The sequence below is a fragment of the Dromiciops gliroides genome, chromosome 2 (genome assembly GCF_019393635.1).
Source record: "Dromiciops gliroides isolate mDroGli1 chromosome 2, mDroGli1.pri, whole genome shotgun sequence".
NCBI classification, from domain to species: domain Eukaryota; kingdom Metazoa; phylum Chordata; class Mammalia; order Microbiotheria; family Microbiotheriidae; genus Dromiciops; species Dromiciops gliroides.
Window position 1 is genome coordinate 694,038,684 of NC_057862.1, and position 26,142 is coordinate 694,064,825.

At 52.6% G+C, this 26,142-nt stretch overlaps 1 protein-coding gene across 1 annotated transcript in view; it reads right to left on the reverse strand.

Annotated features, from left to right (window-relative positions):
* The window catches only part of NBAS (NBAS subunit of NRZ tethering complex), a 220,832-nt gene that overhangs the window by 174,076 nt on the left and 20,614 nt on the right, over window positions 1-26,142 (reverse strand). Inside the window, exons 10-16 of the mRNA XM_043985311.1 lie at window positions 17,641-17,779; window positions 15,239-15,307; window positions 11,051-11,179; window positions 9,844-9,907; window positions 4,971-5,164; window positions 2,304-2,561; window positions 1,513-1,638 (exon numbers count right to left, since the gene is read on the reverse strand). Of these exons, the coding sequence (XP_043841246.1) occupies window positions 1,513-1,638; window positions 2,304-2,561; window positions 4,971-5,164; window positions 9,844-9,907; window positions 11,051-11,179; window positions 15,239-15,307; window positions 17,641-17,779 (979 nt within the window). The remainder of the gene's footprint in view (window positions 1-1,512; window positions 1,639-2,303; window positions 2,562-4,970; window positions 5,165-9,843; window positions 9,908-11,050; window positions 11,180-15,238; window positions 15,308-17,640; window positions 17,780-26,142) is intronic.

The window sequence follows — 26,142 nt, forward strand, 5'->3', positions numbered from 1 at the left end:
CAGGAGAGGGTGCGGGAAAATAGGTTCATTAATGCACTGCTGGTCAAACTGTGAACTGGTTCCGCCATTATGAAAAGTAATTTGGAACTAATTCCAAAAGGTTGCTAAGCAGTGTGACCTTTGATGCAGCAATACCACTATGAGGTCTATACTCAGATCAAAGAAAAAGGAAGCAGACGTATGTGCACAAAAGTATTCACAGCAGCTTATTTTGTGGTGGCAAAGAATTAAAAACTAAGAGGGCGTCCATCAAATGGCAAGTGCTGAAAAATGAGGGTTTATCAATGCGATGGAATTCTGTTGTCCTACAAAAAAAGATCATGCGAGGAGAGTTTCAGAGAAACCCGTGAAGACTTAGATGAAGTGATATTGGGAAATGAGCAGAAACAGGAGAACTGTGTAAACAATACCAATATTGTAAAGACAAATCATGTTTAAAGACTTAAAAAACTCTCATTAATGCAATGAACAACCACGATGAAAGATGCTGCCCCCCTCTTGAGAGAGAGAAGAGACCATAACCTCAGGAGGCAGAATGAGACGAGGGCTTTGTGGCACAGCTAAAAGGGGGAAGGCGTTTGGCTTGACTATGCACGTCTGTTAGAAAAGTCCTATTTTTCCTCCTTTTTCAAGAGAGGAAGGTACACAGGTGGATTTTTTTGTTCACTGACAAAAAATTAATTAAATTTAAAAAAAAACAAACCCTGGTCTAATCCAGCCCCCTCATTTTATACAGATGAAGAGGGTGAGGTCCAGAGAGGTGGTGATTAACACAAGGTCACACAGCAAGTCTGTGGCTAAGCCAGAAGGAGGACTCGGCCTCAGGGGTACCAGGCTCACGGTCTTTCCTATGCATCAAGCTACAAAGCTCCCCATGGAGAAAGGGGTACCCCCTTAGCACCAAGCTGATGAAAATGATACCTAATGTGTCTCTACCAAGAGCTACTCGCTCCAGTTTCTTAATCACTGAATAAAATATAAGTACAACAGCCTGTCCTCGATGGAGCCGGCATCCTGACAGTAGAGTGAGGCAAGTTTTGGTCTCCCCTTCCTTCTATATTGCTGGTGAAGGCAGAAAAGGGACGCTGCCTCCACCCCCTACACACACACACACACACACATGCATGTACACACAGGCACACATGCACACACTCACACAAGTGCACATACAAACACAAACACACACGCATATACACACATACACACATGCACGTACTCACACAAGCGCACACGCGCACATATGTACACACATACACACATGCACGCACTCACACAAGCGTGCACACGCACATATGTACACACATGCACATACTCGCACAAGCGCACACGTATGCACTCAGACAGGCGAACACGCATACACATGTATGCACTCAAAGCGCACACATATATACACGCGCACACATGTACGCACTCGCACAAGCGCACACATGCACACACGCATATGCATGTACTCACACAAGCACACGCACACACACACACACCAGTTTAATTGGTTCAGGAGATCTCACTCACCAAGTAATTCTGAATAGAAGCGATGTTGACCGTGGACTTCCTCCACTGCCTCTGATAGACGAGGTCAGTATCCAGCCCATAGGTCTGAGCCAGAGACAGGGCTTCCTGGTACTCTTCGTTCTCAATCTAAAGCAGCAAATGCACATGAGCCCACGTTAGTTCCCGAGTAGGCCAACGGTGCCCGGGACTCACCCTCTCCCCTTGCAGGGTCTACATTCATGGCATTCAGCACCCATTGGCCATGGCAGGGAAGAGAAGTCAACACAGCTGGACAGAGGAAGCCACTGGGCCCCAAGACAACACCCTGAGTGTTAGCTAGGACTCACACCAGTTCCCAAAGGAAGATGGGGAACCTGTAACCAAGTGGAAAAGTAAAAAGAAAACCACCAGAGCCTGGGCCAGAAGCAGGAGTGGAGCAGGAGTGACCAAGGAAGCCACAAGGGGCTGGAGTGGGGACTCCCTGGGTACAGACGCCTCCCTGTGCCAGGGCAGTGAGAGGGGAGGTCATGTCCCAGGGTCACTTGGCCCGAAGGCTCTTTAAGGTATACAAGAGCCCTCCTGGCTGGCACAAGGGGCTACTTAATGATGCAAGGGCAGCAGGTGAGGGGAAGGGGGGACTGTGAAAGGTGACGGCGCCCCCAAACCTAGATTCCTGACTTGCATGTGCTCCCGTCCCCAAGGGCACTGTGGTGCGGACAGTCCTTTCAGTGACCGCTCCATGCCCACAGCCTCCCCCTCCCCAAACCCCCCCCCCCCCCGGCCTGGGCCCCTGGCGGCCAGGTCGCGCTCACCTTGCGCTGGTAGAGCTCCTCGGGAGTGGTGGACCTCAGGCTCACCAGGCGGTAGTTCTTGGTGATGGTCCGAGGGCGCTTGCGAGGCGGAGCAAAGCGCTCCATCTCAGTCACAAAGTAGAGGCCTTGCTTGATGTAACCGAAGTATCGAGCCTTGGCAGACGTTCCATCCTCAGAGTCGGAATCCCCGTCTCCCTCCTCTTCTTCCTCGGGCCTGCTCTCCAGACGGGATCTCTTCGGAGCCAGCCTGATCTCACACTGCAGGGGAAGGGCACACAGCGCGGTGAGTAACACCCTTCCAGGGCCTGGGGCAGGGACAGGGTCTGCACCGGCACCTCCTCAGCACACAGACCTTCAGGCCACCAGAGATCGGCACCTTCTCTGCAGCTCACAGCCTCGGCGCGCCCCTGGACAGCCTGGGTCAGAGGGGGGGACGCCAGATCAGGCCTTCCTGCCCCAAGACCAGCTCTCTGTCCCCTCCTCCTGACGCGGAGAGAAAAGCCCCTACAGGATGCTCGCTTCAGCCTTGATCTTTCCCTGTGACTGAGGAAGGGCATCCGATCTGGAAGCCATGGCTCCTGGGCATCGGGCCCATCTGCAGAGACGGCTTTGAACAGCACACCTTTGGGGCAGCCTTGCAAAACCTACGAGGGCCCCGTGTCCACATCCCGCTCTGAGGCCAAGAATGGAGAGGTCCACGAAGCCCCATTCATGGCTCAGACCCATGGGCTGGATCCTGACCTCGTCTAGCAGGGGCAGTGGAGGACGCTCACAGTCAATGTGGCTTCTATTCAGGATGACTTGGTGAGATGGCCTGAGAGTCTAAGATTCTGAGATGGGGGTGGTCTCGTGGAGGGGACACCTCACAGCCCAAGCATACAAATCTCTTTCCCTTTGGTCTGCCGTCTTCCTGCCCATGAAGGACGGCCCGATGACTGGTGTCTTTAAAAATCTGGGACAAAAGGAGGAGGGTATTCGCGGGCTTTAATGAGAAGGCCTCATTCTTCCCCCCTTTCTCTCCAAAAACTGAGCAGCAGCTCTGGGACAAGAGGAAACAGAGAGGCCTGGTTGTCAAAGATAACTAGGATTCCAGAGAAGAGACAGCCTTTGATTTGAAGCCACATTTCTCTTGAGAATATCTTTAGCGGCAAACAGTTGTCATTTTGCATTGACATGAAAACTACTGAAGGGCCTGAACCCACAAAGGTTCTAATTCTGAATTTTAAGTGACCGATCTAAACTTCCAAGCACCGAATCAGTTTTTAAATTCCTTCTGCCTCAGGGAAAAAACTGCAGAGAAATCTTCTCATTTAAAGGAGCAGATTCCTGAAGTAGCCTGGGAATGGCCCCTGGGTGGACAGGAATCACTCGGCATCTTTGGCCTCCACCCCAGGCTGTGCCCGGCATCAGAAAGCGCAAGAGAAGCCAGATTTGTCGCCTTAGGAAAAAGCAAACCTTCCAACGAGACTCCAAGGACTCGCTTCTCCCAAATGATAGGGTCTGCCCATGGCCGCCCAGGGGCCTGTGCCCCTGGGCCCCAGCCTGGGAGTCGCCATGGATTCCCCACCACCTCTCGCCCCTCACACCCAGGCTGCTGCCTTCATCCATCTCTCAGACACAGCGCCTTCTCTCCTCTGATGCTACCCCACCTGGGGCAGCCCCCATCACCGCGCGCCTGGAGCGTGAGCGGTAGCTGTTGGGGGCGTCTGCCTGCCCCAAGTCTCTCCCCACTGTGGTTCGTCCTCCACTCAGCCACCACAGGGATGTTCCCACTATGGGGTAAGGACTATTAACATTTACACTGGCCAGCAGAGAGAGGAGCCATGAGGCGTGGCTGCTGCCTGAGTGGCGCTGGGGGGACAGAGATGGCTGGAGAGATCGGAGCCACCTCTCAGCCTCCCTCCGGGGATCACCCCGATAAGGGAACTTCCCAGTCGGTCCCTCCACCACCCATCTCCTGTCCAAGGACTTCTCTCTTGGTCTCCTTTCTCTAGCGCCTAAATCAAAGATGATTTTATTCTAACTGGATTTGTGGGCAAGAGGGTGCAATTCTTTAAAGAGGGATTCCTGGGGACCCCCACCACCCATTCCCCATGACACTCCTAAAGTGCGGCTCTGACCAGTCCCCGTCCCCTACTCCACAGCCCCAGGAGCAAACACAAAAGGCTCTTTGGCATTCAAAGCCCTCCCTCACCTGCCCCCTCTTCTTCCACCTCATTCCCCTACACGGACTCAGCCAGAGACTCCGGCCTCCCGGCTGCTCCGTGGACAAGACCCGGCGTCTCCCAGGCGTCCCCCATGCCTGGCGCTCCCCCTCCTCCACTCCAACCCCTAACCTCCCTGGCTTCCTTCACCACTCACCCCAAGACCCCCTGGAGCAAGAAGCCTTCCCCTGGCCTCTTTACTCTCCCTGCCTTCCCTCTGAGGCTGCTCCCCAATTTTCTGGATGGTTGCTTTGTCCATAGTTGCCTGAACCTCTCCCTGAGGCGACTGTCAGCCCCATGAGGGCAGGGACGGGATCATGCCTGCCTTTATCTCCCCAGAGCTTAGTATACAGTAGGGGCTTAACGAGTGCTCTCTGGCTGGCTCCACCAGGTGACTTTCTTCACATTACCCTGAATCCCTCCCTTACGGACAGGCTGGTTGTCCCAGATGAGACGACATTACCTCCAAGCTCAAAAATCCTCCATCGTGAGCAGCAGTGACCTGGGGGCACGGTTCAAACCACTCACAGGATGTCCCCAGCAAATTCCTCAGGGTTTTCACAGATGACACCGTCAAGGCACCCGAGCAGCGCACCAAGGTCACGGCGTGGCCTGCCCACCAGCTCACGTCTGCCAGCGGATAAAAGGATTCCTTATCTGAAGAAACAAAAAGCGTGGTCAGGCAGCAAGGCAGAACAACAAAGGGGGAAAAACTGCAGTCCATCAAACCCAGTGACAAAATTAAACACCTCATACCTTTCAACTCAGATTCTCTTGGAGGCGTTTAACATAAGAACTCAGTGTAAACACGGCCAATGGCATGTAATGGAGCAGGCCAGCGGTGGGGCAAGAGGGAGTGACCTCAGACAAGCAGGCTGAAAGCTGCTCTGCCACCCCCAGACGTGAGCAGGAGTAGGAGGTGGCCCCCCATCTGCAGTCAGACCCCACGTAGGAACGCCCGATCCACAGGAGGCCAAGAGGGCCCATAGGTGCCCACATGCACACGCACACAAGCATACACACACATATGCACACACACATGCACACGCACATACATAGAAGGAATAATGGATAAACAGCAGGACAAGCACTGAGCTTAAGGCCAAGGTTCTGAGTTCAAATGCTGACTCTGGACAAGTCCCTCCCCATCTCTGGCCTTGGTCTCTTTTTCTGTAAAATCTTACACTCCCCTTCCGTCTCTAAATCCATCCTCCTGTGGAACTGAGGTGTCTGCACGCCTGGCTAAGGACTGTGCAAGGCAATAACCTCTTGGGAAACTGTGCCTCGGTCAGCATTTATTAGCAACTACTATGTGCCAGGCCCTGTGCCAAGCACTAGAGATACAGAAAAGCAGACGGCTCCTGATCCCAAGGGGCTCCTGTCTCATGGGGGAGACAACCCATAAAAAGCAGCTGTTGGGGAGCGGGCGGAGGGTACATTGGCCTATAGGCAAGAGGAGTCTCTAAGCCAGCGGGAAAGGAGGAAGTGGAGGCTCTGGTAGGGGCTCCCCAATCAGAGGGAAAGAAGGGTCGAGGAGGCTGAGGAAGTGGGAGTTTCAGAGCTGATGCAACTGCCCGGGAGGCTGAGTTACCAGAGACAAAGACGACCGTCCAGGAGGACAGCCGGGTGGGCAGGGATGATGGTCACTGTGATACCAAGGGCACTGACTGCCCAGAAACTGCCTGCCAACCATGGGCTTCCCAACAGCCCACTTGTTCAAAAGCTAACGACAGTAATAACAATAATACTCGGGAGTCAAAGAGACGTTTCCAGAATGTTTGACGGTTTGCAAAAGGCTTCCTGTACACCCTTCTGAGGAAGCCAGGTGGCACAGTGCTCAAAGCGCTAGACTAGGAACCAGCAAGAGCTGAGTCCAAATCCCACCTCAGACATGTTAGCTGTGTGACCCTGGGCAAGTCATTTAACCTACACCCACCCCAGCTTCCCAATCTTTAAAATGGGTGTGATAACAGCACCTCCCTTTGCAGGGTTGTTGTGAGAATAAAATGAATGGATATTGATAGAGCACGACATAAATGCCAGTTACTATTGTTGTTAATTATCAACGACCAAGAGAAAGCGCGGGAGGAAGCAGAGCCCAGAAAGATAGCAGACAGAGTCGAGACCTAGAGAGAGGCTGAGAAGGATTGGGCTGTGAGCTCAGGGCACAGCCTGTGGGTCTGAATGAGAGAGAAAAGCATCCATGAAGCCTTCCCTCCCATACTCCCCCAGCTAAAAGGGGTCTCAGCCACCTCCTATGTTTGCTCCCTTCCCTCCTTCCTTCTTTTCTTCCTTTCTTCCTTCTTGCCTCCCTTCCTTCCATTTCTTCCTTCCTTCTTGCCTTCCTTCCTTCCTTTCTCAAATACTTACTTTTAACCTTTAAGAGTTCCAAATTCTCTTCCTCTTCCTGCCACTCCTCCACCCAGTGAGAAGGTAAAGTAAATATGGTATCAAATTATAAATGTGAAATCATGAAAAACATATTTCCATGTTATGCATGTCACAAAAAACCCAAGACAAGGAAAATGAGAAAACCAAACTTCAATTTGCATCATCATTTCATCGGTTCTTTCTCCGGGGGGTGGATGGCATTTTCCTCATGGGTCATTTGTAACTGTCTTGTAACACTGTATTAATCAGAATAGCCAAGTCTTTCACGATATGATGTCGTTGCTTCAGTGTACAATGATCTCCTAATTCTTCTTAACTTTGCATCAGTTCATATAAGTCTTCCCAAGTTTTTCTGAAACCATCATCACAATCATATACAACTTGTGCAGCCATTCCCTAATTGCTGGACATCCCCTCAATTTCCAATTCTTTGCCATCACAAAGAGAGCTGCTCTAAATATTTCTGTACAAATAGGTCCTTTTCCTTTTACTTTGATCTCTTTGGAATACAGACCTAGCATTGGTGTTGCTGGGTCAAAGGGTAGGCAGTTTGAAAGCCCTTTAGGCATTTCCAAATTGTTCTCCGGAATGGTTGGATCAGTTCGCCACTCCACCAACAATTCACTAATGTATCCATTTTCCCACGTTTCTGCTAGCATTTGTCATTTCTGATAGATGTGAGGTGGTACCTCAGAAATTAAAGTTTTAATCTGTATTTTTCTAATCAAGTGATTTACAGCATTTTCATGACTACAGATAGCTCTGATATCTTCTTCTGAAAACAGCCTGTTCATATTCTTTACCATTTATCAACTGGGGAATGGCTCTTATTTTTAGAAATTTGGCTTAGTTCCCTATATATTTGAGAAAAGAGGTCTTAATCAGAAACTTCCTATAAAAAAATTTGATATTGCTTCCTTGTCTATGTTTAGCAAATGGTTTCTTTGATTATTTCTGAGATTTATTTTTGCTTTGCTTTGTCTGAGAGGATGATTGCCATCCGTGGATTTATTTCAGCTAAAGCACAATAGATTCTGCTTCAGCCCTTTATTTTAACTGTGTATGTTTCTATTTCAAGTTGTATCTTGTAAACAACATATTGCTGGATTCTGGTTTCTAAGCTATTCTATCTGTCTGTTTTATAAGTGAGTTCATCCCATTCACATTCACAGTTATGATCACTGGCTCTTTATTTCCCTCCACCCCATTTTCTTCTACTTATCATTCTCTCCTTTTTTTTTTTTTTTTTTTTGCAGGTAATGGGGGTTAAGTGACTTTCCCAGGGTTCACAGCTAGTATCAAGTGTCTGAGTCCAGATTTGAACTCGGGTCCTCCTGAATCCAGGGCTGGTGCTTTATCCACTGCGCCATTTAGCTGCCCCATTCTCTCTCTTTTTATCCTGTCCCTCCTCAAAAGTTGAAGGAATTATTTTCTTCAGTGAATTTATATATCTCCTTTTCCATCTGACCTATTCTGCTTTTTAAAGAGTTCTTCTCTTCAGCGGACTTTTGTGTCCCTTTTATCATTTGGCCAATTCTGTTTATCAAGGGGTTATTTTCTTTATTTTTATGCCTCTTTTACCAAGCTGTTAATGTTCTTTTAATAATTTTCTGGAATCGTTTTCATTTCTATTCCCAATTTTTCCTCTACCATGCTTAGCTCCTTCTTCAGCAGTTTTAGGAATTCTTGTTTGGCTTGAGTTCGGTTAGCATTTGAGGCCTTGCTTGTCACTGTTTTCATATTGTTACTGTCTTGTGAATGTGTGCCTTGGTTTTCCCCGACACCATAATACCTTTTTATGGTCAGATTCTTTTTTTGCTATTTGTTCATGTTTCCAACCTATTTCTTGTCTTTGAACTTTAACTTAAAGTTGGGCTAGGATCACCTGGGGTGGAGAAGTACTGTCCTAAGCATCAGGCTGTTTTATGCTGCTGTTTTCAGAGCTAGTTCTGGGAGTCTGCAAGTTTTTGGTGTTTGGGTGGGTGGGGGAGTGATGAAAGGAGAGGTGTGGTCTCACTCTCCTGGTCTGTGCTCTGGTCTTTGTCCAGGAAGGACCCCTATTCTTCTGCCATCACAAACAATGGTAATGTTATTTGCCTTGGAACGGACAGCAGGGCCCTTGCTGCCATGTGACCGACACAAGTACTCCTCTCTACCATAGAACTGTGACCCAGAACTGAGTAGGGACAAGAGGTGCCAATCAGTGCCAGTTGTATCCAGTGCCAGCAAAGAGTCCCTTGCAATCTTTCTAACCACTTGTCCAACCCCCTTACCGTCTCTGGGCTGAGAACTCCCAAAGCTGCTGCCACCACCACTACAACAACCACTTCTAAGACCCACAGCTGGTGCTTCTACCGTGCTCTGGGCCAGCTTCCACCCTGGTACCAAAGACCTCTCCTGCCAACCTTCTAAAAGGCCTTAGGCTGGAAAAATGTCTGCCCCAACCCTTCCTGGCTTTGCCGTACTAGACTTCGACTTGAGGAGTTCTCTTAAAGTTGTTTGGAGGAGAATTCAGCTGGGTGCTGGCCTGTATTCTGCCATCTTGGCTCTGCCCCTCCTCCTACTTCCCACAGCCCCTTCACTAGACCTCTCCTCCCCCAGCTCCCACCTGGCTTTGCTTTATAATCACGCCCCACCCCCTTGCCCAATCAGACTGAGGAGGACTGGGGCTCCAGCAATCTTTGTGGCTCTCAGACACATGGAAGGAGCTTGATAAATGTCTGTTCAATTGTCTTGTTGAATAAATCCACTTGAATCTCTACAAACTTCAAACACAAAGCATATTGGTGCTGACCAGTACACATAATAGAGACTGTGAGAAACCCTTGAATACCACCTCTTTTCAGTAGTTCAGCCTCAGCACAAGAGGCGCCCATCCACCCTGCACAGCAGCTTGGGGGGTGGGTGTCACATCCTCTCATGCACTTTCAGCTCTGCAAACTCACCTTTTATTTTTTTCCTTTTCTCAGTAGAGAGTCTCCAACTGGGGTTGATTTCATCATAACCTGGCTAAGAATAAAAATCACAGACAGTCATTACAGACAGAGGCTGCAGCTAGACAAGCCTCAAGGCCTTACCAATCTGACTCCTTAAAAACCGGGCCTTAGGGTGGCCCAATGTGGCCTTTCCCATATCAAAGCCCAACTTGGAACTTTTCCCTCTTGACCAAACCTTGGAAAAGTCCTGCTTTTGCCCTTTAAAAGTCATACGAAGCTAGATGGTGCAGTGGATAGAGCACTGGCCCTGGATCCAGGAGGACCTGAGTTCCAGTCCAGCCTCAGCTATTTAACACTTGCAGGCTGTGTGACCCTAAGTAAGTCACTTAACCCCTGATTGTCTCAAACATCCGGGGCCATCTCCAGTCATCCTGAGGTATATCTTGCCACTGGACCCAGATGGTTCTGGAGGAGAGAGTGAGGCTGGTGACTCTGCATAGCCCTGCCTCACTTAAATCCAATTCACTGCAAGTCACGACGTCACCTCCCGATGTCACGGTCTTCTCCGAGAATGAAGGACAAACAACAACCCTATTGCTAAGCAATCGTACTCTCCCTGCTCCTTCACTCTCTCCCGAGGCTCTTCCAGACCTTTCCGTCCACCCTCCTCCTCTCCTGCCCCTCCCCCAAGCCTCTCCTCTTTTACAGAAAAGAACGCAGACCCTTCCCGGTGAGCTCCCTCCTCCTCCCCTCCCCTCCCTCCACCTTCACCCCGGCCCCTACTTCCCTTGGGGATCTCCTCGGCTCCTGTGCATTGAAGGAGCATCTCTATGCTGAGGATTCTCACATCTGCCTTTCCTGCCCCAACCTCTCTGCTGGCCTCCATGTCTGCCTCTATCTCTTCCCAAAGGAGAGCCCTCCTCTTCAAGGTGGTCTCTCAGGCAGAAGCTGCCCCCTCCTCTAAACCAGGGTGGCGCCATTCGATCTCTCCCAGTAACCCAAACCAGCCCGGCTCAAGACTGTTGTCAGCCAGGTCCAGTGATCTTGGATGAGGAAAGACTTAGGCTCACCATGGCAGCCAGAGACCCAACATTCATCAACACTGAAGCAATTAAGGATAAACTCAAATGAAACTGTGCCCGTGGAAAATGAGCGTCTCCACCCACCCTCACCCCACAGGGAAAGGACCCGGAGGAGTCACAGCAAAAAGCGGTACCTGCTCCTCTTGACGCCACTGCCCCAGCTGTTTGAGAGACGGGACGCTCCAGAAGCTCAGCTTCCCTGAGAAGTGAATGGCAGCCAGAATCGTCCCATCGGGGGAGAGGCTCATCTTGTAGACCCCATCCTGGCCAAGAACAGGAGAGGCAAGGTCAGGGCAAGGTTGGGGCGAGGACAGGCAAGGACAGGCGAGGACAGGCGAGCACTCTGCCTATTTCCTGCCTGTCTCTATCCACCTCCTGGTAACTGGATGGGTTCGCTAGGCTGGACCAGGGAACTGCAAAGGCTGTGAGTTTCTGTCCTCAAGGAGTCACAGCCACGGTCACTGGGGTGACACTGAGAAAGGCCAGATGTGCCCAAGGCGTGAAGGTGCGCATGTTTGTTCCAGGGCACGGCCAGTGTGGAGCATCTGGATTCATCTCCATCTAATAGCCACTTAGTAAGCACCAACTGTATGTCTGGCCCTGGGCTTTCGATACGTGTGCCAGGACTGGCAGGAGGCGCCAGTCCCTCGGAGAGGCACCCTCTGCCCTCCCCAAGGTTACAGATCTCACCTCCGTGGGCCACACTGTCCCAGTGGCTTTCCCATGTGGCTGCTCCGGCCCAGCAGGGGAAGAGTCAGTACTCCCAAGTCCACCCCGTAAGCTGGGAAGCTACAAATAAAACCCATTGAAGGTTCTTCTCTTCTAAGTCAGGTTCACAATAAAGAGGAACCTTTCAAACATAATCCCTCACACTACATTAGCACCTGTAAGGAAAGCGAATAACAGCAGCCTCCTCTTTGCTCTCACATCTGAATTCGGTGCCTGAACAGCAGGAAAACGTAAAGAAAGCTCAGTAGTCACTTTTGTTTAAAATGTGTCTGGGCGTTGCCTTTGTTGTTGTAGCTGTTGAGTCATTTTTCAGTCCTGTCTGATACTTCGTGACCCACTGGGAGATTTCTTGGCAGAGACAATAGAGGGGCTGGCCATTTCCTTCTCCAGGTCATTTTACAGAGGAGGAAACTGAGGCAAGCAGGGTGAAGTGACTTGCCCAGGGTCTCACAGCTAGGATGTGTCTGAGGCCAGATTTGAACTCAGGTCCTCCTGCCTCCAGGCAGAGCCTTTTACACTTGAAGAGTTGGCCAAGGATGCACCACAAAGCAAAAAGTGGAGAGTTCTAGACTCAATAATAAAATCCAACTTGGCCTTCTTTCCCTGGGTCAATGCCAGGGTCAGTGGCTCTGATGCCAAGGAGCGGGGGGACCCCTGAATATCTATCTTGGAGCCCCCTCCCTGCTAATCAGAGGGATCTGCTTTGTTCTCTCTGAAGCTCTTCTCCCCCACTTGCTGATCTGGAGACCAAAGAGACCTGGGATCGATGACTGCCTCTCCCACTTAGGGACCGTTATCAGCTGGCTGGGTGGCCACGGATGGGTCACTTACCCTCTGACTCTTAAGGTGGAGAACCTGCGGCCCCTAGCCCCGGGGTGACTGCTGCGCTGCCCCTGGTGCCGTGCCCACCCCGACTCTCCTCCACTGCCCACCTCACTGCCTGCCCCCTCTGCAGCTGAATGAACACCAGGTCTGGACTCCCGAGAGCTGTCCTAGGTGCTGAGCTCCAGTCTCCAGATGGGACATCCTCAGAGTCCTCAGACTGACTGATGGGGGCCCTGGAAGCCCCAAGGTCTGGGCCCACAGCTGGCTCCTCACTCCCACAGTCGCCCATGGGGACGGACCTCAGACAACTGACATCACTTCTCTGGCCTGGCATTCCTCCTCTGAAAAAGGGGAAAGTCGTTCCATGGAGCAGGGGGCCCTGGGCTGGGCCCTGGGACACAGAGATGGGGGAAAACTCAGTTCCTGCCCTCAAAAGGCTCCTGTTTTACTATGGGGAACAGCTGGGAAGGAGAAAAGAGCCCACAACAGGCTCGCACTAGAACTAAGAGTTCCACAGCCTTTGGGAGAATCCTGACCAGCCCAGCAAACAGTTAAGGGCCATTCTGTACAGGCCACTAGGGGGTGCCAGAGTGCACAGAGAAGGGGCCCGGAGTCTGGCATCCAGAAGAAGAGGGTTCAAATCCAGCCTCAGACACTTACTACCTGTGGGGCCTTGGACAAGTCAATGCTCTGTGCCTCCGTTTCCTCAACTGTAAACTGATGCTAAAAGGAGCCCCTACCTCCCAGGTTGAGGTGAAGACCCAATGAGATACTGCGTGCACACCGCTACGCAAGCCCACCCAAGCCAGCAAGCCAGCAGTAGCAGCAACAGGACCAAAGTCAGTCTCCGGGGTCTGGAAGGGCCCCTGTGGAAGGGTCAAGGGGACACAGGCAGAGGCAAAGTGCAAATCAACAGAACATGCTGACTTTGCTCCCGCTTCTCCTAACCACTCACTAGCAAACGCCACAGAACCACGGAAGCGATGCCAGGCGAGGGAATTTTGAGGGAGAATTCCAGGATTTCAGCCGGGGAAGGGACCCCGGGGTCATCTTGTTCTCCCCACAGCTCAGAAAGAATCCTCACTTCCACGACCCCCTTGGGTGTGCAGTCCTTGCTTTGGAAACACGGCCAGTGAAAACAGCCCTGGCCCTGGGTTCAAGTCCTCCATAGGACGCCTACAACTTCCGTGACCTTGTGCAAGTCCCGCCACCTCTGTGGGCCCCAGTTTCCTCATCTGTAAAAGGAAGGGACTAGACGAGCCCACTTCTGAAGCTCCTTCCAGCCCTGAAGGAAGTCAGACCCCAGTATTTCCTGATGTCCCTCAGCCCTTCCTCATGTGCACGCCCCACGGTTCTTCACTGTGCTGGTCGACCTCCAGCCTGAATAAAGGCTCCTGGGTGTGCTCTGAGGAGCTTCCCATGATCCCCCAGGGCAAGGCCTTGCCCACCCGACCCCCCCCCCAGCCATCAGACAAAGCTCCTCCTGACCACGCCTCCTAGGAGGTAAGAGCCCGAGGGTAAAGCACCTCTCCTGGCAGGTCCCCGGGGGTCCGAGCTGGGGCTCCGAGCTGGGGCTCCATGTCCCCTCCTTGCCGTACCCCCAGAGTCCCACACTGAGCAGCCTTTACATACACGTGTTGAACAGAGCAGACCCTTTCCTCAAGTCAGTGATAAAGCTAAGAAAGAGCCCAGGGTCCAGAGATGCCCCCCACCCTCCCGCCCACAGGGCCCCCCCTCACAGACAGCCTTCTGAGTGGACACTACAAACTTGCCCCAGGCAGTGGCCAACCAGTCCAGCTTCCTTTCACGCACAGGGAGGCCCACAAAGCCGGGCCCAGCAGGACACCCTCCTGCACCTGCTCTCCCTCCGAGAGGCCAGGAAGGGCCTCACTGATGACTGTGCATTCTCAGCGCCCGGCCCACAGTAGGTGCTTCACAAGTCCCTGCTGTGATAGCTTTTTCAGGGTTTGTTTCATTCTGGAGACTGGCCCAGCACCCTCCACGGGCATGAGGGGTGCTCCTGAAGCATTGGGCTGCATTACGAGCAGCCACAGGAGAGACCCGCATGGGAGGGCCCCAGCACAGAAGACGGCGTGCCCACAGATAAATACAGGGGCCGAGGGAGGGACTGGTGCTTGGGCTGAAGCCCAATGGACCGCGGGAAATTAAGGGTGCCCGGCTTTGCTGCCGATGCCCTGCCATGCCAAAAGCACACGATGACCCTGCCCAGAGTTCAATGCCCGCCATCCCCGGGATTCACCAAAGGCTAATCGCACCAGCAGGTCAGAGCCCACAGAGCCACCAACCCTTGATGACTTAGCAGACAGGCATTGCCCCTGTGACTCCAGCTAACAAACCTCTCCCAGTCTGGTCCCTGTGAAAGGAGTCAGACAGCCTGCCAGGGGCGCCCTCTGCGCGTTCTAAGCCTGGGGAGGGTCTGCTGGGAGACCCTGGCACCTTGTGGCGGCAGGCGTGGATGAGGTCAGGGCAGGGAGGGGACAAGAGATGCTTGCTGATTTGGAAAGGGAGTTAGGCTAAAGCTAAGGCTCGCCGGAGGCAATGGTGAGCCGGCACGCACATGCCGGGCGTAGGGAGCCACAAAAAGGATCCCCAAAGGAACGCGCTGCCCATGATGGGCTGGGCAGCAGCCCCAGGGGCCGGGCTCCCCGGGCCAGGGCTCTGAGAGCCAGGACAGGGTTTCCCCAGGACCCCCTGCCACACGGGGGTCAGACCCTGATGCTTCTGCCCAAAGAAGGTCAGGCCGTTACCTGCTCTTGCCCCTGTCGGCCGTAGAGCTTCACGTTGAAAATCCTCAGCAGTCCCAGTGTCTTTGGTGCCTAGGAGACAAGGGCAGAGGTCAGAGGGCAGTGACGGCCAGCCCAGCCCAAAGACAGGCCCGGCCAAGCGGGCACCGAGGACAGACTGGAGGAGGCGGCTCCGGGGAAGGGGGCCTGGAGGAGGCAGCTCCGGGGGAGGGGGCCCAGCTTGGGGTAAGCTGGCACCTCTAGGAACACCAAGGCAGCCCGACCTGGAGCTGCACCCATGGGGCTGAGAGGGGTCTCCCCTCCCCGGCTGCCTCTGCCCACCTCACCCACAGCAGGCCGTCCCCCATTCCTCCTGTCTCTCCCTCCTCTGGACCTAGTCTCCCCTAGACTGGAAGCTCCTGGGGAGAAGGACTGTCCTTTACCTTGCTCTGAATCCCCAGCACTTAGCACAATGCCTGGCACACAGCAGGCAATTAATAAATGGGCAATGACTGACTGACTGACATCTTCATCATGTGAACAGTCCCTCAAGAAGTATGGCTGCCAAACTCCCTGGAGGTCTCCAAGCAGAATGGGACTAAGGATTTGGGGAAGGGTTCACCACAGGCCTGGGAGCCCCTTCCAACTCTGACCCCCCTCTGCTCCTGGGGCCTCGCCCCAATAATTACCAGTTATTCATTTTGTCTTTACTTTTATATAAACGCATCTACCCACATGCTGCCCCCTCCCCCCTTTCCATCACTCAGTGAGTCAGTCAACGAGCACCCTCACTCAGTGCCTCCTCGGTGACAGGGAGGTGCTGTTGGAAGCACTGGAGCAGGGGCAGCTAAGTGGCACAGTGGATAGAGCACCAGCCCTGGAGTCAGGAAGACCTGAGTTCAAATCCTGCCTCAGACACTTGACACTTACTAGCTGTGTGACCCTGGGCAAGTCACAACCCCAACTGCCTCACCAAAAAATTAAAAATTTTAAAATTAAAAAAAAAAAAAAAGGAAGCACCGGAGCCACTCATCCCTGCTTAGAAGACAGCTCCTTCATGATCCCTGCACATCTAGCACACAGAAGGTGCTCAATAAATGCTTGCTGACTGACTGAATAAAGGACAAACCACCTAGTTACCAGGTGCCAAGCACTGGGGACACGAACACAAAATCCAGGGCAAGGGTTAGGCATGTGGGCAGCACAGAGAGCTGGGTGAAAGGCCGGGAGGACCTGAGTTCAAATCCAGCCTCAGACTCTCATCCGCTCTAGGAGCCCCGCCAGTCACTTCCCTTGTCAGCGCCAACTCCCTCATCAGTAACCAGGAGGCAATGACAGCAGCCACCTCCCAGGACTGTGAGAGAAGAGTAATTTATGAAGGTCGTCACCATGGAGGCGACCTCTGCCCTGAGCACCTGACGTTCAGGTGGCAGAGAGAAGGCGTGGTCAGGACGTGGCTGGTGAGCGGGGCCAGCAGGAGCAGGCGGCCGAGGAACACGAGGGGAGGCGGCCGGCCAGGAAGGGGCCGTGAAAGGGCTAAGTCCTTCAGAGAGGGGGCACCGGAGAGAGCCAGGGACTCCAGAAAGGGACGTCGCCCCTGGCTTTCCTGATCAGGGAGGTGACAGGAACTCAGGAGGCTTCCTGAGCTTACTCCCCTGCCTGCTCCACTCTCTGGACAGGCCAAGCAAGGACATTCCGCCTCCTGGCCAGGGAGGAGCCCTAAGCTGGAGAATTCTTTGGGGCCAAAGCTTTAAGATGTGGGAGGGCTGCAATCTGCCCTGGAGAAAGGCCACAGGCCTCTGCCAGCAGGGATGTGCACTGGCTATTGAGGTGAGGCTCCTAAGAGTGCACTTGTGCAGATGGGCACACACCGGACAGTCTGACTGAATTAGGGCATGAGCCCCTCACCGGGTACCTGCTGTCTTGGTCCTACTCTTCAGCTCCCTCCTCCCCTGGCAGGGTGCCTGATACACAGGTGGCTCCTAATACACACTCATGGATTAACTGGAGAACGGACACTAGCCAGGGTCACGGAGCATTTGCTTTTCCTGGCTTGGTCCCAAGCAGCTCGCCCGGCCGCCCCTTGGCCGCTGCCTCCTCCCCAGGTGCCACAAGTCTCCCACGGGCCCCTGGCACAGGGACCTGCTGCTGTCTTCCATTGGATTATCTCCCTCAGGCCAGGGCAGGAGATCTATCCAAAGTGCCCAGGTAAGCTGCTGACAGTCGCCCATAAACATGGATCAAGCAGCAAACTCCCCCAAAGCCACCTGAAGCCCCTCGATTCCGATCCTTTCCGGCAGCCACCTGATAAGGGGGGGCTCCGCCAAACACAGGATCCTTGGAGGCACCTGATGTGCCACAAAACGACTGAGGTTTGCTGAGTCTCCACCCGGGCCCCGCGAGGGCCGGCGGCTGCGGTCACTCACCACGGCAAGGCCATCTCCGCTGCTGCTGACCGGCTTGTAATATGGCGATCCGGACAGGACTCTCCAAGCAGAGAGACCCCAGGCACGGGCATGCGGAGTGCCCACTTCATCGGTCTCACAGCCTCCCACCAGCAAAAGCCTGGATGGAAAGGAGAAGCAAGCAATCAGTTCTAACACCCAAGAGCAAGCACAGAGGGGTCAAGGCCAATGCCAAACTACAAGGCCGCTGACTGCACTGGACATCAAGCGAGCTGCGCCTTGCAGGAGGGCAAAGGCAGCGGGCCCCCTTCCCCCACCCCAAGTCCTCCAGCCCAGGCCAGATGGAAGAACACAGGGCATTTTCCCCACCAGTCACAGGGTCTCCCCCCGCCTACAGAACCACCTCAGCGAGCCCAAACAACAGAAAACGAGGTTTCCTGGAATAGTCGGCCCCTGACCTGCTCAGACGGGCGAATGACTGACCTCAGGCCCCACAGAGAGGGCATCTGTACCGACTGGAGTAAGGAACAGCACCCCAAAAGCTCCTACATCAATGAAGACACAGGTCGTCCACCACCACCCAATAAGTATGCTAACTGTTGTGAACGTGGTCACAACAATGATGGAAAATGGGAGCAGCTGATGGGAAACAGGGCACAAGGTGGGGGGGGGGGACACCATTATGAACTGCTGGCTTTGATCTTACTGCTGTCCTGAGCCAGCAGCCAGGAGAGAGGGTCACTGATGCAGCCTCATAAACGTTCAGAAACAGCACACCTGGAGAAACGCTCATGAATTCAATCAAGGGGCAGGCATGCTCTGTGCAAAACTCCAACCCTCCACTTGCGATTCTTCCCAGACCTTTTAAATGGAAGGTTCTAGGCAAACGGAGAGAATACCACACCTGGAATCACTTCAAGCAGAGAGAGAACAGAGTGGAGAACATCGGGCTAATGCATCGTCCCATGCAGCACCATATGGGTGCAGAGTAGAGGCAGGATGGAGGGAGGAAAGGAAGAAAAGAGGAAGGAAACAGGAGACGGGCCTTCAGTCATGTGATGGGCTAGAGTGCAGAAGACAGTGCAGAACTAGGCTACAAAGCAGGGACCCTCGATAATAAGCAGAAACGTTGGCCAATGGAAAGAGATTTAGCTGAAAACAAGATGCAGAAACAACTGAGCAGAGTAGCACGGTGTTCAACAAACTAGGAAGCCGCCTGGTGGAGATGAGGAGCAGAACAGCATCCTATACCACATACCATATAGAGAAGCCCCAAATGGATGAAGGGATGACCCAGACGGAGAACTTCAGCTCGTTTTTTAAAAGATCAGAGGAGAAAGGAAGAAAAACCTTTCACAACTGTAATGAGGGGGAAAAGTCTTAATTCTCTAGGGATAGAGATGATCCTGGACAATGCTGACTACATCAATGTTTAAAGTTTTTCTATACAAGCAGAATAAATGCAGTTAAGATTTTATGGGAGGGGGCAGCTAGGTGGCACCGTGGATAAAGCACCAGCCCTGGATTTGGGAGGACCTGAATTCAAATCTGGCCTCAATACTTGATACTTACTAGCTGTGTGACCCTGGGCAAGTCACTTAACCCTCATTGCCCCATCAAAAAAATAAATATATTTTATGGGAAACAACCCATTAGGGGAAATCTTTGCAGCAAATTTCTCTGATAAAGGTCTGATATCCAAAATACATAGTGAATTGATACATCACATAAGAACAAGAACCATTCGCCAACAGATAAGTAATCAAAGGATATGACCAGGCAATTCTCATAGAGGACACAAAAGCCATCAGAAAGCTTATAGAAAGGGGCAGCTAGGTGGCGCAGTGGATAGAGCACCGGCCCTGGAGTCAGGAGGACCTGAGTTCAAATCCGGCCTCAGACACTTAACATTTACTAGCTGTGTGACCCTGGGCAAGTCACTTAACCCCAAATGCCTCACTAAAAAAAATTTCATAAATTAAAAAAAAAAGCTTATAGAAAATGTTCAAAATCATTATAAGAGAAATGTGCATCAAAACAGTTCTGAAGCTCTAATTCACATTGATCAGACTGGTAAAGGTCAGGGTCTGGAGAAGACAGGGGCCTGAAGGTGTGACTGGAAGCTCTGTGAACAGGTCCAACCCTCCCTGAAAACCATCTGGGATTCCGCCCCACAGTCGCTAACCTGCACTCACCATCCGCTGCCACGATTCTGCCAAAGGAAGGGCACATGCGCTAGGGAGGGCAGGTACAGAGGGGAAGGATCACAGGTACAAGAGGATGCACAAGAGCGCAAAGTACTGCAAACGAAACACGTGCTTCCAAAGTAGGGAATGGCTAAGCAGCTGCATAGGGCGTCATGGAAGGTGACTGCACCATGAGAAATCTTGAAAATGATGGATTCTGAAAGACACAGCAAAACTGGCACATGTCACACGGAGTGCAAGCAGCAGGAGCAGGGCGACCATCTGAGAGAGCAGTGCAAGGATAACATACAGGAAAACGAGCCAGCCGACACCTGTGCCCCCTGAAGACGACTGGCGACTTCCCGCCTTCCGCCAGAGAGGGGTGAGCCAGAAGCGCAGAATAAGGGAGGAGCTGCCTGAGGGGACCTGGGGCTCAGCTGGCCTGTTCTACTCTACGTTGTTGAGAGGAGGGCTTCTATCGGAAGGGGAGGTGGTGGAGCAGTGGGTAGGGATAATGTGCAAAAGAAAAAAAGTCAGTAAAAGAAAGTTTAAACGCGTGTGAAAGGGCACCACAGAGCGCTTTGGTTGTTGCCTTATTAGATTTCATTCACCTGTAGTTGTTTTTTTGTTTGTTTTCCGCGGGGCAATGGGGGTTAAGTGACTTGCCCAGGGTCACACAGCCAGAAAGTGTCAAGTGTCTGAGGCCGGTTTGAACTCAGGTCCTCCTGAATCCAGGGCCGGCCCTTTATCCACTGCGCCACCTAGCTGCCCCATGTGTGTAGTTGTTAAAGACATTCACAGTATCTTATACAATCTTCCCTTCCTTCTTCCATTAGGTTCCCAATGTTAAAAGAACGCTTTGTTTCTTTTTTGAAAGAGGGGATGGTCTTGCTCAGCTAGAGGCAGTGGGTGCGAGTGACAAGGCGGCCGACTTCAGCACCAGAAACAAGTCCATTCTAAGAAGGAAAGTGGGCCAGAACTGGAATGGGCCCAGTCCCAATGGAGCAAGCTCACTGGGGTGCTTTGGAAGCCACGCTGTGGGCATGGGCAGGAAGCGCAATCCTTAGAGGTGCCATCCGACTCAGGGACATGAGAGAAGCCTGACTTCTCTGACACTCAGCATCCCTGACCTTTCATCCACAATAACAACTTTAAAAAGGCTGAAGTTCCAAAATAGCCTCGGCCGAGCCCAAGCCAAGAGCCCAGCCTGGACAGCGCGGAGGGTTCCCCGATTCTTCAGTAAGAACAGAGAAGGGAAAGACATCCTCCAGACAAGCACAATGAGGCACTTTATGACCAAGGGCAGAACTGACTCAGAAAGACAGCCCTGAACCATTGAAAGAAAGGTTGAACTAGGCTTGTGGACACGGGCTCATCTGTTCTGGGAAGATTTCTCAGCAGCCAATCAGAGGGAAGCGAGCCCCGGCTCAGAAGGGAAGCGGTCACCATGATCCCCAAACCCTTCCACAGGGCTCCCAAATGGGCAAGGGTTGGGTCACTCCAGATATTTGGGCTTTGGGGTGATTTCCCAAAAAGCAGTGGGCAGACCGGAGTCCAGTGAAAACCCAGGGGCCAAATTCCTCTGATTAATTAGAATCAAATAGATAAATCCGTGTGTATTTCAGAATTTTGTCTTGAGTCTTTTCCAAGAGCAAAACATGTCATTGCAACACGTGAGGGAGTAAAGGACCAAGGCGTAGTTACCGTGGAAAGTGCTGATAGAAGGAAGTCTCAAACAAAAAGGGCAGAGCCATTCTCCGGATAATTAAACAAAACAACGTTCCCACATTATCCTGCACCACTTCTTCCCAGGGCTCACAGTGAATACTCTGGGAGGCCAGAGGAGCGAGAGGTGGTGGCTCAGTGGGTAGTGATAGCTATGCCATGACGCTCCCTCAAACAGGCAGGAGAGGGGAGTGCCAGAGTCACTGGTGCGGGGCCCGGGTCCATCACTCTGATGGTCAGGCTCTGCCCCAGGTGGGCTGAAGTGAAAAGTACAGCAGCGGGCACCTGAGACAGGATGCCTGCCTGCCCACCCAAGAAGTCGGCAGAGGGCAGCTGAGAGAGAATGCCTGCCATTCGAGAGGTGACCCCATTTGGGGTTTTCTCGGCAGAGATCCTGGAGTGGTTTGCACTCCAGGCAAACAGGGGAAAGGGGCTTGTCCAGGGCCACACGGCTAGGACACGTCTGAGGCTGTATTTGAGCTCGGGTCTTTTCAACCCCAGGCCCAACGCTCCATCCACCGCACCACCTAGCTGCCCCCAAGAGCTGGGCAGAAGGCAGCGGAACGGAACAAAGAAAGGCTGGTTAGAGTGCACCCAGCCAGAGCTTTGATCGGCTCCAGGTGACAGGGGGACGCAGAGAGGGAAGGGATGTACGAGGGCCATGTAGGATAGAGGGGGCCCAGGTTACAGGGAAAGACCGGAGGCCCAGCTTGCTCATCGGTCAAACTGATCGCAGAACGAGATAATATCTGTAGGCACACTGCAGAATGCCAGCTCCTACCACAACTAATGAGCCAGGAAAGACACCAAGGCCGAGGCCCTACCGGTGAGAGCCCCAGGAAACCAGGGACCCTGAGCCGCAGGCCTGCTGCAGGGAAGGGGTAGAGCAGTCACACTCTAGGGCCGCCCCACAATCCATCTGGGGCCCAATAAACTTTTCCCTTTTTAGCCAAATAACTGTTGGCAGAAAGCACCACCTGGTGGCAGAAAACAAGGTGACACCTCAGGAAGCTGGGGAGCCCATCTCAGGGGGATGTAGAATCAGTGTGGCAGTAAGACCTCCACTGCCCACTGTGGCCTCTCCATCACCAGGGCAGACAGACGAGGGTGGGGGAAGCCCCCTGGGGACTTGTGGGGAGGGAACCTGCCACCGGCCACCCCTCAGGCTGTCTGCCCTGGAGCTGCATTGCCACAGATGGAGTCGGGCAATTTCACTCAGCAAGCACTGATTAGACACCAGCTGTGTACCAGGCAATTGGGAGAAAACCATCCCCACCCCCTGCAAGGAAGATAATCCACTATGGGATGCCCAGGGAGCCAGGGAACACACCCCCTTTGGGCCCCCTAGTCGGGCCATGAGAGCCACTTCAGGGGCCGTGATGCTCCCCACCCACCAGATAGGACCCTCAACATCCATGACTCCCTCAGAGGGGAAGGGGCTCCTCCACATAATGGGTCACGGATGGGAGGGGATGAGGGAGAGAATGTAACAGGAAATGAGATCATGTCAAAACAAAAGAGATTTACAAAAATCCTAATTGAAAAACCCACTATGCAGGAACACCATGTCAGGAGGAAAGATTCTCTTGGGACAGTCTACACAGACCCATCTCCTTTGCCCCAAATGCCCTCTCCCCCTACACTGTCCAGGGGGATTTCTGCCTGCCTTTCAAAGTCCGGCTGGGCTGCCCGTCCCGCCCTGCACTGACCACCTCTGGCCTCTGATCTCTTGCACCAAACACTTCACGCACACCTTGGCTGTATCTCAGTCACGCACAGCTGGGTCACCATTATCTGTGCCCCCTATCCTCCTGTTGGAGAAGAGATTGCAAAGAGAGCAGGGGTCAGGGCCAGCCCTGCATAAAAGCCCCGAATAAACATTTGCTGAGTTTGTGGGTTAGAGTTTGTAATTCTAACCAATCCCTCGTGGGTATCCAAGTTATTATGAAAGAGAAAAAAATGGGATGAAGCCAGATATACTCGTGAAGCTGTCAGATGCAAAAGAAACTTCTTCCTTACTAAGCATCCTGAAAGGATGGCAATGCAGGGAGGGAGAGAGGGAGGAAGGGAAGAAGGAAAGAAGAAAGAGAGAGGGAGAGAGGAAGGGGGAAGGAAGCATGCATTAAGCAAATACTATGTGCCAGGCACCGGGCTAAGCACTTTACGAAGAGTAGCTCATTTGGTCCTCACAACAGGAAGTGCTATTAATATCCCCATTTTACCGGTGAGTAAACTAAGGCAGGGAGAGGCCCAGTGACTTGTCCAGGATCACACAACTAGCAAATATCTGAGGCAGGATTTGAACCCAGATCTTCCTGGCTGCCCTACAGGCAAGAGCACCAGACTGGGAGTCAGAAGAAGTGGGCCCAAATCCAGCCGCTTACTACCAGAATGGCCTTCCTCATACATACAATGAAAGGGCTGCCCGAGCTGATTTCTCTGCAAGGCCTCCTCTCCTCACAGCCTAGCAGATCCCAAGGGAAAAGGGGGGGGGGGGTTTGCCATCACCTTGTTCCTCCCTATGGGGAGGGGTCCTGCCCTTTTCCCCTCCTCCCACATGCCACCTTTTCCTGGCATCCCCTCCTCCCCCCTTGTCCTGCTATGATAAGGACCGGGACTTCTCTGATTCCCACAGGCGAGCTCACTCCTCTAATAATGGACCTGGTTTCCATGTAAGGTTGGTGAAGGTGTCATCTCCTGTAGATGACCATCAGGACCCGGAGAGGAGATGCTCATAAGGAAAGGGAGAGCTCTGCCCAGCATTCTCTGCTTGTTACAAGGATCCAGTGGCTTCCGAGGCACCACGGCGTCATGGCCACCTTGGACGGCCCTGTCCAACAGAGGACCACGCGTGGAGCCGGATCGTCGGCCAGAGGCAGGACCACTCCCTCCCCTCCAACAGGGGCATGACTAACCCTGCTGTGACTACTTCCAGGGGCTCCCAAACGATGAAGAACATGAGGGACTTTAAAGCAACATAGAAACCCTTAAGATTATCGTTATCAGAGGTGGGTCCCTCTCTGGAAGACTTGGAGAAAGCCATGGCCAAGAGTCACGCGGGACGAAAAACCATTAAGGAGCCCAACTCTGCTCAGAGGAGGGGCAGGTCCTGCAACAAACAGCCTTGGAACCCCCGGTGCATGTCCCCACTCAGCCAATAATCTGCTACTTGACTACGACAACACCTCAGCTTGTCCAAGCATGCATCAGCTGAAGGGTTTTCAAGGTCTATGGACACCACGACTAGGGTATAGCGCCCTCTGAAATGGCGTGCACTAGTCCCCACCCAACAGAAGCCCTCGAGAGACTGAGAAGACAGCAACAAAGACACTTTTCAATTGTTTTAAATTAAAGGGACCTGTATAAATAAAACCCACACCGCCAAGAATAGAAGAGATGCTGAAAACTGGAGAGAAACCTGTCACAGACAGTCTCCCAGAGAGGGTGTGATTGGGTCAAAACACTGCTGTGGTCTAGGAAATATTGAACTGGTTGATTCAGAAAAACAAGGAGAGGGGGCAGCTAGGGGGCGCAGTGGATAAAGCACCCGCCTTGAATTCAGGAGGACCTGAGTTCAAATTCAGCCTCAGTCACTTGACACTTACTAGCTGTGTGACCCTGGGCAAGTCACTTAACCCTCACTGCCTCGCCCAAAAATAGAAAGACATGGAGAAACTTGGACCTATGAAGGAAGATGCTGGCCAGCTCCTGAGAGAGGACGGGTGGAACTATACACTGCATGGTCTTAAATATATATGGATGAATTCATATATGTGTGTGTGTGTGTGTGTGTGTGTGTGTGTGTGTGTGTGTGTGTGTGTGTTTATAGATAGCTGTGTATATGGATTGTTGATTAGGAAACATGAACTTGCAAATGGAAGCCAGAGTCCCCAGGGCTTACAGAGGTCTGCATGTTTATGACAGTGCAACAAGAGAGGAGGGGGAGTGGGCAGCAGGGGAGAGGTACAAAGCCCCTCCCACAGGGGAGGAGCAAGGCCCCCATGAAGATAGGATTGTTCCGGGGCTAGGACTGTTAGAGTTTGAACTGGCCAGCTGATGTGGGTCTTCTTAAGACCCAACTTGAAGCAGGAGAGAGAAGCCCAGTGGGCATGGCTGCTGCCTGAGTGGCAGGAGCGGGGCTGAGATGGCTCCAGAAGTGGGAGCTGCCTCTCAGCCACCACCAGTGGGGGACAATCTTCCCTTGGGTGATCACCCCAAAAAGGGAACTTTCTACAGCCAGATGATCACCCCATTGGTCCTCTAGAAAGGTATCTGCTTCTCCCCATGAGAAGTCCAAGGATTTCTCTCTTGGTTTCCTTTCCCGAGCACTAAATAAATATTATTTTATTCTAATTGGATTTGTGTGGGAGAGGGTGTCATTCTTTAAAGAGGAATTCCTAAGAACCCCAAACCACCCCATCCCCCACTAATTTCCCCCACAACAGGATGGTCTGCATATCTACAGGGTCCCAGCTGCAGAAGCCAATTTCCCAGCCTGGCAAAGACTGGCTGGCACCTGTCTTGCCTCCCAAGGACACACAGGGAATCCAGCTTGGGGTACAAACAAATGATGTCAGGGGTCCAGTGTTTCTGGAAAACATGACGACTCAAG